Source organism: Condylura cristata, unplaced genomic scaffold, assembly GCF_000260355.1.
Source record: "Condylura cristata isolate star-nosed mole 26May11 unplaced genomic scaffold, ConCri1.0 scaffold00006, whole genome shotgun sequence".
NCBI classification, from domain to species: domain Eukaryota; kingdom Metazoa; phylum Chordata; class Mammalia; order Eulipotyphla; family Talpidae; genus Condylura; species Condylura cristata.
Genome location: NW_004567107.1, coordinates 39,997,403 through 40,008,459, shown reverse-complemented (window position 1 = coordinate 40,008,459; position 11,057 = coordinate 39,997,403). Strand labels below are relative to the sequence as shown.

The 11,057-nt window shown below is 45.9% G+C and overlaps 1 protein-coding gene across 2 annotated transcripts; it reads right to left on the bottom strand.

The window, feature by feature from the left end:
- Positions 1–1,066: 1,066 nt before the first annotated feature.
- Positions 1,067–6,611, bottom strand: DMRT2 (doublesex and mab-3 related transcription factor 2). 2 transcript variants are annotated; one of them, XM_004677624.1, is made up of 3 exons: positions 6,020–6,611; positions 4,434–4,536; positions 1,067–2,398 (listed from the first exon to the last, which is right to left on the bottom strand). In XM_004677624.1, the coding sequence occupies exons 1-3, from the start codon at positions 6,542–6,544 to the stop codon at positions 1,341–1,343; spliced, it is 1,686 nt and encodes a 561-aa protein (XP_004677681.1). In that variant the 5' UTR covers positions 6,545–6,611; the 3' UTR covers positions 1,067–1,340. The 2 variants fall into 2 exon arrangements, with proteins under 2 accessions (XP_004677681.1, XP_004677682.1); XM_004677625.1 differs by lacking the exon at positions 1,067–2,398 and adding an exon at positions 2,705–2,849 and having other exon boundaries at positions 6,020–6,561.
- Positions 6,612–11,057: the final 4,446 nt, after the last annotated feature.

The window sequence follows — 11,057 nt, the reverse complement described above, 5'->3', positions numbered from 1 at the left end:
TTTTTAAATAACTTTAAATGTTTTCCAAACCAAGACAAACTCTTTAAACTGACAAACTTCTTGGGATATTCCTTATGCCACCCTACATGCATGCTACTCAAATGAGGATAGGAAATTAAAACTCACCCCATGGCAGTATTAAAAGGGAAATATTTAGTTCTTGATTTTCTGTATGGAAATGACTAGCATCTCAGAACTTGATTTGGGGTCTACAGATGATGTCTTCAAGGGTAAACTTAATACTCTCAAAAACATCTTATTCTCATTTTATCATTCTAAAGGAACAACAGTTAACATTTTGTTGAATTAAGTGATGGAGAAGGTTTTAGACTCAAGAAGCCACCCCCATGCTATGATAAGTATCTGCAAGCTTCAGCAACTGGCAGTTGAAGAAACTGGAATAGTAAATGTGTTCATCTCAGAAGAGGGCTATACTGGTCACTGTGAACACACAGATAGGTAAAGCTGATACTCTCCACAGCCAGCTGAGAGCGGTGGCTGTGGCTGTCTCTAAATGACTATTTCTAATCCTTAAGAAATAGTGAAGTAACACAAGAGGTGAGGGGCTTTCAACATGCACCATCATGGGCTGAATTGATTACACCTTATAAGAACGCCTGCCCTATGGTCCCCAGCAACCCAAGCAAGTGTCATAGAATATTCAATCTAAAAAGGACACTAAAGATTCTGCACACACATCCCATCAGGAAAGGAGCTGGACCCACAGAGAGTTAAAAGATTCATTCCAAAAATCCATGTCATCCTAAATAAAATATTAAACTCGATCTCTCCTCAAATTAATTCAATTTCATCCAATCACATGAAAATAAGATTCTATAAGCCATATGATTGTCTCCTAAAAGAAAGGTATGTTTTCCTCAAAGTCTTAAATACCTAAATTTACACATGCCTCCAAAATGCAAAACAAAGGCAATAGAAGGGTTTGCCTATGGTCCCCAGTGATCATTAAGAATACTTGCAAACACAGAGAATCAGAAAAATGAAGAACACATTTCAGGAACACTAGCTTTTTCTTTGAATAGAAACAGCTACTTCAACAAATACTGGACTTTTAGAAGACAGTGTCAATTTTATTACTCTTTGAAATGCTGTGCAAAGCACAGAAACCTTACAATTTGCACATAAGCAATTTCCATCTTTAAATATATTCATGTGGCGAGAAAAAGTACATGCATAAGAATATATAGAATTTTTTAATCATCATCATTTACATTAGACATTTCTTTATACAAACATTTTAACATTTTTCTTAAAAAAATTAGTGGCTGGTAAGGCCCTCTGAAACTGCAGAAAATCCAGCTTTCCATTTAAACAGCCTTTCACTGAGAGACGTGAGTGATGGCAGACGATGGCCTCTTAAGAATAGACTCAACAGAAAACGACAGTGGTTCATTCACGGAGAGTTTTGTTCCAACTTGTTTGGCTACGAAAAGGTCTTTAGAACATCTATCTATTGTAAATGTGTACTTCTGGTTCTCCTTGACTAAACACTCTCTGTGTTTCTTAGGGGCCTCTTCAAAGGCCTCTTTGACAAATGATGTTTTCAACTCAGGACCTGATTTGTCAGTAAGAGTTTGCTGGAATAATGAGTGGAATGGATTATGCTTAAGTGGCAGAGGGTGCCTGGCGCTTTCTTTGCTGATCTTGGTTAAGACGTGCCCCTGAGCTGCCACAGAGTCCGTGTCAACAACTGGAGAGAAATTCCGTTGGGGTGGGGAGAACGCAGACCTCTCAGGGATAGCCTGGTGACCCTGAAGGTCATTTCTGAAGATCTGGATCTCAGGAGTGTGAGGCAGCACCAAAGAGCCTTCCAGTTTGGGTGACATCATGTCGTGTTCTGCACCAAGTCCATCCTGAACTCGTATTCCTTTTAAGTCCCAGCTTGCCCCAGGTTTCAGGGCCTGCACTGAGGTGGTGGCATTTAGTAGGCACTGTTGGTAGAGGAGTGTATCACTAATGGGGCCACACTTGGGCCAAACTAAAAATCTCGAAGGCAAAGGATACTGTCTGTAAGTCGCAGCCACACTAACATTGGAAGAAATTAGTTCCATATTCCCAGATCCTGAATACTGCATGGTCAGATCAAGGCAGGTGGGCAAAAAATTACAGAAGTCTTTGCTTGGTGGTTCCACTGGTGTGGGACTGTAGGTGCTTCTGTAAGAGCTGTATTCAGGTCCATGCACCATGCGATTGGGCAAGAACAAGGCAGCAGCTTGGGAAGCTTCCAGCATTTCCCTCTCTTTATATTCTCTCTCCAGCATAATGTTCTCCAACTCCTTATCAGCAAAGGCCCGCCTTTTCCTCATCCGGTCACTTACAGGGGGAGGTAGAGGTAAACTCCCTCCCACATAAGTGTCTGCTGGAATGGGGCGGTAGCCTAAAATAAGCAAGCATTGCACATGAAAGTCATTAACATCTAGGGAAGAAAAATCTGGAAATCTAGAAGGCAGGAGAGACACCACAGATCAGCAGAACAATTATTTACAGTTCTAGAACACTGATATTTTTAGACAGAAAACAAAGCATAGATAGGTTCATTTTAAATAGTAGCCTTTAGTGGGAAGGATAATCATATTGCAACTTTTTGTTTATTTATTTGTTAGCTTTACCAGGCATATTTTACTGGCTAAAATTTTAATATTCTTCCCATGCTCCTATACCTTGAAAGACAAGACTGTTCAATTTGCTTCAATCAATGCTTTATTACTCTCCACATCTTTTTCCATTATTAAAAATGATATCTATACCTAGAGCTGACGTCACTTTTATTTTCTAAAGATGGCTCATTATGTACACACTGTTACAGTTGTGGAATAATCCAAGGAGAACTAGGAAAAAAAGAGAGTTAAAGCAGATTAGTGAGGAGAAAGAGAAAAGATTAAAGGAAATAGAGAAGCATAGAAAATTGAAAGGAGCTGTTTACCAGTCAAATGGACTCTACAAGGAACAACTTAACCAAGCCCTTAGCCTAACTACCAATACAAACAAAAATAGAGAAAGGGGAAAAAAGGGTAAGAGATTCCCTACTAAATTGAACAAGCAATTATTACAACATAGATCAAGTCACTGTACATTCTATGAATAGGGACAAAGTAAAAAGCAAAACTTAATGTAACATAAATTGAATTCCTGGCAGCATAAATACATTGAGTATTTCATCATCCCTAAGCACTCACCACTATCAAATTTGTTTGACAGATCAATTGTGATGTTTGTGTTTACATAGTAACAAACCCATCCTAACTCATTTGCAAATAAAATAACATTTGAAAATTAATGTTTCCATTTCTATGGTAACATTTTGCCAGGAAGCTATTTACTTGAATTTACTTCCATTTATTCCTCCCACTTCTCAAGTTGCTTTGGCACAATTTCAATTTATCATTGTGGTTCCTATTATATAAATCTATTTACCCAGTTTGTAACCAAATTCATTTTTAATGCATGAGAAACCATTCTGAGGTCATAAGTACACAGACAGGATAATCATGAGCAAACTCAAATCTGTCCAGAACCACCTCAATTCACAAGTCACACAAGAGAATTCAAATGTCTTTTCTGAAATCTACTTTTCAATCTGAATGTTATGAAATGGCACTGATTACAGCAAATAAAAACTTCCCTTTCCTCTAAATGGTAAAAGTCAGTCAATGCGTAATTTTCCAAGAAATTCCATAGCCAAAGATAGATGCTTTTAGAAATCAGAAATATTTTAAGAAAATTAATGTATTTCTAGGCTTTAGAAAAAGTGAAAAGACACCATTGGATTCGACACTGTTCAAATCAACTTCCATTTCTCATTTGATTCTAAAACTTTCCAGATTCTACAATCTCAATTGTCAAAAAATGGAAAATGAAGTGTGAAGTAACAGCAAGTTATCTAGATAATCCAGGAAATAAAACAAGATAATGAGGGGGAAAAGTAGAATTAAAAGTTGAATTATCTAGGCTAGCAGTCTTTATCTGTCAGTGTGGGTAGCTGTTAAACTCCTCATTTAACTTAATCTGTTTGGCTCTAGCTTTGCTAGAGTCACCCCAACAGTCTCTCCAGGCCAGAAGTAGAGATACATTAAAAAATGAATTTTGTTATTCCTTTCCTTCCAGGACATCTGCTCAGAGATCACTCAGCAGGCTATCTCTGTACGTCCCTCACTCGGGCAAATTTCATATGTACTCCACATTGACCCATTAACTATCTAGCAGACCACAAAATTATCAGTGAAAAAAACCTCAGGGAGTAAGTGAGAGTCATTTTCCCAAGTCCTGATTTCCTTACTAAGGAAAAAAATCTAATAAAAAGTACATTCCCCTCAAATTACTCTTTCACATGTTAATAAAAATGCCATAAGCCTGAATGATGAGAATCACTTAGAACTTGGTTTAAAAAACTAAAGAATAACATGTTGCTTTACCTTCTAGAATGCTTTTGGCCAGCAAGCTGGGTGCCCTGACTTGCCTCTGATACACAGCTTTGCGCTCGAAATTATTCTGTTTCCCAGAAAGCCCCTTCTTGTCCTGCAAACAGAGGAAACAGTCAATAATGACCTGAAAGCCTGAAAGAGAAGGGATAGGAAAGGGGCATCTTACTGGCGTTTACCTATTTATTTTTACATCTACTGAAACATGGCTCCTACAAAATTGGTATCAACGCCCTTGTGTTCCAGGGAAAACTAGACGCTCGATCCAAATTCACCAACTGGATATCATGGTTCTGGTTTTCTCTGCTTTGCTAGTCACCCCAGGTTCTTCCCATGCCAGAAGGACACAGTCAAGAAACCAGGACCCTGGCCCAGAAAGACAGCTGCGGAGGGCCGGTCCGTGTCCTCATCAGCGCCCAAACAGGATATTAGGCACTTGTACAGTGCTGGCTTCTCCCCTCAGCAGGGAAGGTTGGGCACGTTTTCAGATAAGTAACAGAGAGGTTTGAAGGTCGGGAATCGCCTGGGTCTGGCTGAAAATTCTAGATTGTTCACTGGACGAGGGGGCTCGTGAAAGTGCACGAAAACACACAAATCCCCTGCAGGCAGCTGGAGTCCCGGAGCAAGAGGACCCCTCACTAACTGGTCAGTAGGATTCTAGACCCTGCCATCCCCTCAGCCCACCAAGCAGGCCCCAGAGAACCCGAAGGCCCATGGTATAACACACACACAGTGGACAGAGAAGGCTGAAACCAGGTTCCAGCCCCGGTCAGTGCCACCTAGGAATCCGGGGTGAACCGCCAGGCCCTCAGAGTTTTATCATCAGGGAAAGGCTTCCAGCATGTAAGGAGAACCATTCTCCACCAAGAGTAAAGCTCAACTCCTCCCCTCCCAGGGCCTGAGACAGGAGCCCTCACCCGCCGGAAGCCTCTTCCTAGTTCTCCGTGTACCTGGGCTCGTGGAAACCTAACGTTCAAGGTTCAGGAAGGGCCTCTCTCCATGTAAGGAAACTGTGGCTCCCCTAACAGGGCGAGAGGAGGCTCCCCTCTGGCTTTTGGGTCCGAGCTCCAGGCTACCGACCTAGAGGGGAAGGCACGCCTCATTCGGCCCCACCTGTACCAGGAGCAGCACGCGCGGCTTAATGAGCCGCTGCACGCAAGCACGTGCGCGCTCCGTGCCCCGCGCAGCTCCGCGGCCGACAGCGCAGCCGCACAGCGCCGAGAGCGCGGTAGACGCGCGCCCGGGATCCGGGTGGAAGGACTGCGGGGGGTTCTTCCTCCCTCTCCAACCACCAAAGTATGTTTTAATAAAAATAAACTGCCTTTCCCGTAAAGCTCGGAATGGGCCAAACCACTTTCTGTCCACTCTTTAATACAAACATTTTTCTTCCCCAGCGATACCCCTAGCTTCCTCCCTCCCGATGCTAAAGCCACCACCTGTCCCAGGACTTGCCAGGCGCCGCGAAGCCCTGGGTCTCGGCTTGAGGAAGCAGCCACGTCCCTCCACCCCCTACCCCACACCGACCATCTCGCGGCGCAGGACGCCCGGTGGAGTACGCCCCGGGCCGGACAGGTACGCACCTCGGTGGCCTGCTGCCTCCGGAGCGCCACCTGGGCTGCCATGACGCGCTGCCGCTCCACCACCAGCAGGCAGTTGGCGCACTGACAGTCGCGCCAGCGACAGAAGCGCTTGTGGCCCTTGAGGCAGGACACCACGCCGTGGTTGCGGCAACGCGCGCACTTGGGCGTGCGGCTCAGTTTGCGCGGCTCCGCGCCGCTGCCGGCGTTAGCGCAGCGCTCTGGGGGACCGGCCGCGGCGGACGAGGCCTGGGACGCCGGAAGCGGCCTCGACTTCAGTCCCACTCTCTGCTCCGGCCGACCCGGTACCCCTGGGGACGGGCCTGCCTCCTCGCCGTCGCCCTCGTCCTCCGCTTCATCGTCATCTTCGTCTTCGTCCTCGTCCTCCTCGCCGTCCCCGTCGACCGGCGGCGGGCTGGACCCCTGAGGCGTTGGCGGATGAGCCCCGCGGTCACCCTCCTCGAGTTCCAGGCTCTCCACGTCGATCTCCCAGTCCCCGGCAGCCAGACCCGCCTGCCGGTCGGCCATGGCGCGGGGCCTTGCTCGGGCCTCTGTTGTTTCCTGTGCACTGAGGAGATACGAAAATTCCCAGAGACCCACCAGTTGCCATCAGGCATGGCCCCCAAGTCTTGGGCCGAGAGTTCTTGGTCTGCCCACCTCTAGCATCTTGGGTCGTCCTGTTCCTTACATATCCCACACATCCAGGCCTCATGTTCCTTTCTGATCTTTTAGGGCCCCAGGAATACCCAATCCAATAAGGCTATTAAATTGTAAGTGTTCTATGAGCACCTGACCTTTAACCACAACCCTCTCTGGCTTTATATATGCTTTAGGGACAGATCCCTGGGTTATATCCTGATCACAGAAATAACAGTTTTGTGTCCAAATAGGTCGGCCTAGGCCATTTGTCAGGCTTGCCCATACCCAGCTACTACGATCGCGATATATAAACGTGTAATAAGTTTTTTCCTTTTGATCATAAGGACCCTTGAGATCCAGAGAAGTGCCACCCTGCACCCCTGCCTATGGTTCTCCTCTGCCTATGCAAGCACCTTGCTATGCTTAGTTCTTCTCAGCACTACTATCCCTCCCTCAAATAATCAAGTATAAGTCAAAGGGGCTCTGCTGTCAGAAGAGTTCTGTAGGAACAAGGGGCGCAGAGTGCAGATGCCTGCCCGCATCAACATCAACAGCCCTTGAGCCCAGCAGGGCTGGGCCACATGTGTTCTATATACAGAAGGTATTGTTTGCATCTTTAAGGCAAGGCATCCAAAAAAAAAATAGATAAAGAAAGGTGATTCGCACCCTTTGCCCTCCGCGACATCACAGCACTCACCGAGCGTCTGAGGCCCCTGCTAGCAGCCGAGGCAAGATCTCCAGCCTTTGGCTGCAAGCTCTGCTTGAAAACAGAAGTCGGGGGTCGCCACACCCAGCCACGAAATCGGGGCTGACAGTTGAAGGCCCGGAGCCCACAGGATGGAGAGGGGTGGGAAAGGGAGAAAAAGGGCTGGAGAAGTCAAGTTCTCTGTTGCCTCGTTAAGCACATCTCCGACTCTGTAAAGTTATGATGTGTCCTTGGCAGCCCCGGGCACTTCACCTCTCCAAAGCTGCTTTCCGCTTCTTCTAACCCAGGCGAGGCAAGGAGGTTGGGGCACCCAGGCCTGGTTCAGATCTCGGGCTCCCGGGCCGGCGGGCGCACGCAGCTGCGTGCTGCGCAGCGCCCCTCGCTGCAGTTGCCAGCCGCCGCTCCCTTTGCTAGTATTATCCGCTCTGGCCCCCGAGATCCGCACCCGCTGATTGGCCGGTTGTCAGGCGGTGTGTATGCTGATTGGCCGAAGCGCCGCGGCTCTGCTCATTCCGCCTCCTCGCGGCCGCCGCGCTCCTCCCTGCGGCGCTTCGCCAGAACCCTCCCGAGCTGCCTTCGGTGCAGCGGGGTAGCTTATCCTGCCGCCAACCCCGAAGTGTGAGATTGAAATCGTCGTTTATATTGCGTTTAGCAAACAAGCATAAGACATACTCGTATGGGAAGCTTTGTCTATAAGAGAAAGTAACAGGCGGCGACAAGTTAGAAATAAAAGGCTAATAATGTTGGTCCTGACGCTGTCTACAACACTAGTTTTTCTGCGACTCAATCATTAACCCAAAGTTGCGCGCGGAAATGAAGCCTCTTTAATCGGGTGCAAGGCAGGATCGTACTTTCTCCTGCAAGACTAAATCAGGGGTTAACTTGCACCACAAAGCTGGGTTAGCAGCGAAACGATCTGTAAATAGTCTTGTAGCTAGAATCGCTCATCTTCAAAGTGCAAAGTTGTTTCTCCTTAACATTCACACTGTGGGTGAGGCTGGCATGTCGCCAAATCATCTACATCATTTACGTTTTTCTACGGGTGAATTGCTATTGCAGTTGATTTGAGGGAGAACGGAAATACGTGCCATTAAAAGAGTTAGGTGCAATACATTCACTCTAGGCATATTTTTAAACGAAGCCCTTTTAAAATACAGATGACTTTAAAATATGTATGAATGTATTTGTAAAGAAAAATAACTTTCTACCGTCTTCCTCAAAAAATCTTTACATAAATGTCTAATAACAGTCAATTTTTCAATATAGTGAAAGAAGAAATTAGTCTTGTAACTCAACGCCGCATTGTACTTCATGAACTAAATTTAAAATGACATAGTCTCCTTTCTTTAAATTATCAGTGCCTCTCAGGATAGGATTAGGGGACAGATTATGAAACTGGGCGCCATTGTCCAAGCAGAGAAGAGTCATGCAATAAATATTTGTGAAAGGAAAGAATTGCAGAACCAATTCTAAAGTTATTTCTCCAGAAGCCCACTAGAAAGTTAGAGGTTAGTCAAGCTCAGAGAGGTGGGAACAAAGCTGAGCAATTACTGTGAAACAAACGCTAAAAGTTGGACTCTCAGGTGTTCTCAAGCATTTAGCGATGGGGAGAAATTTTTCTCTGGTGACCAGGCACTCGAATTTCCCGTTAAGCGGGTGCTTCTTAGGAGAGCGGCTTGCGATGTCCAGTGCAGGAAGAAGAGGAACAGTTCTGCCTAGTCTCTCAGAACATCTCGGAGGGTGACTAGAGAGCTGTATACGTTCAGACAAGGTTCAAGGAGACCATATGCTCCTCTCATCTGGCACCACCTAGTAACACAGGTGGGTTTTACCTTTTGCGTAGTTTCTTCTACTTATCAAAGCTGATTTGTTCCCATTAGAGCTTTTTGACTTCTTGAAAAGTGTAGGGAAAAAAAGTGTACTTTTCTCCACTTTTCCAGTGATGAAAACTTGAACGCCCCCAGAGGTTCAGAGAGGAGCCCTGGGCCATGCAGTGGTCTGGGCAGGGCAGTGAACTTGCTAGCACCTTGGTCCTAGTTCTGCAGTCATGGAAACTTCGCAGAGCCCTTCCCTACAGAGAAAATGAGCAATGGATCATGAGGATTTTGCTGTTTTTCTTTTAATATTATTCCTAAATCCCCCTTCTGGTTCAGGTATCTGGAATTATGAACAGCTCTCCTGCAATAGAACATAGTACCTTTCTATTCAATATATTTTTGTACAGTGTTTTGGGTTTTTAATTGTGTGTGTTTGTTTTCTGGTCTAACCGTGCTAACTACTTTTGTCTTTGCATTCAGATATTTCACCACTTCTGTCCCACCACCTGCAAGCAAACTACAAAACCTCCTCTCCCCCTCCCATGTGTGCAAGCAATTGGCAGGTTGGACTTTTATTATTACTTATTGCTGGTAGAGGGGGATTAGCCATAAAAGTAATTTTGTCCTTCACCAGTTACTCTGAACAGTAAGAAACAAAATCAAGAAAGTAGATTGGCCAATTTGGGGTAACTAGATAAGAGAAAGGTGGATTGGGAGATTACAGGACGATGAGAAAGGAGCACGCATGAGTGGCTGTTTCCTAAACAGAAAATAAACGAGAGGGGCAACCCTTTAACAAGTTCGAATTTTAAAAACTGCTACGTGCAGTGGAAAACCAGTGGGGTTTGTGTACAGTAAATCACAAGGTCTGAAACCTGCACAGGAAAAAGGACTGGGGTGGACCAATCTCCTCGGTCTGGAGAGTGGGAAAGAATGACACAGCAAAGCCCTCAGAACTTGGGTCAGAGCTACAGCCCAACCAGAAAAAAAAAAAGCAAGACCCTCCTTTTTCTTGGAGGGATTTCACCTCAGGGGTCCAGCTGGGTGGGTCCAGCACCATTCCCTCTCCAGCTTGCTTCCCACACCCATATCAAAACCCTACTCTACTGCCCCCACAGCTTCCTCCAGATTCACTGCCCCCCTCTCCACTAATTCACCCACCCACCCAGCACCCCATCAGTCACACTTTGGTGCCTGCTGTATTCAAATACTGAGCAGAAGCCGAACTGTAAATGTGATCCAGTTTAATTACATTCCACTTCCTGGCCCCCAGAGAATCATGAACCCACCAACTGGGGAGAATTGAAGTCTTGGAGGAGGGTTGGCTCAGAGGGAGATTTTTCACTTTGGAAGAAGCATCAGAAATCTGAAGAACTCCAAAAATTAATGTGATATTACTTGCAAAAGGTGCGGGAAGGAGGGTTAATCTGTGGTTGCACAAACTGATTAGTAAACTGTTCCTAGGTCATAGGACTCAGAGAACCTGGGCTGGAAGCTAATTTTCCACCCAACCATGATCAATTATTTTTCTGTTCCTCAGTTGCTTTATCTGCAAAATGGGAAGAATGCCCTTCCTTGGCCAGATCTTTGTGAAGAACTGCCCCCGCCCCCCAAATAATGAAGGGAGGAAGTCTTCACATAGTAGGAACTCAATAAACTTTGGTTTATTCCAGAGGCAACAGCCCAGCCGCCCCGGGAAGTCTGCAGCGTGCTGTACAAGCTTGACTGAAAGGCAAGGGCGCAAGAAATCCACCTCCTTTTTTCTGGTCCCTCTCTTAAAAGGGGTTAGGCCGTGACTGAGGCCCTGTTAGGTGAGGAAACAGAAGTTCTTTTGGCTTGTAAACCGACACCAATTACAAAGCTCAATTCGGAGTCCCTC

Bases quoted from the DNA above. Each gene is read 5' to 3' on its own strand.
- DMRT2 (XM_004677624.1), bottom strand. From the start codon at position 6,544: ATGGCCGACCGGCAGGCGGGTCTGGCTGCCGGGGACTGGGAGATCGAC. The intron at 4,537-6,019 runs GTGCGTACCTGT...CTCTGTTTGCAG, and splicing joins GGAGGCAGCAGGCCACCGAG to GACAAGAAGGGGCTTTCTGG. The intron at 2,399-4,433 runs GTAAAGCAACAT...TGCTTATTTTAG, and splicing joins GGCCAAAAGCATTCTAGAAG to GCTACCGCCCCATTCCAGCA.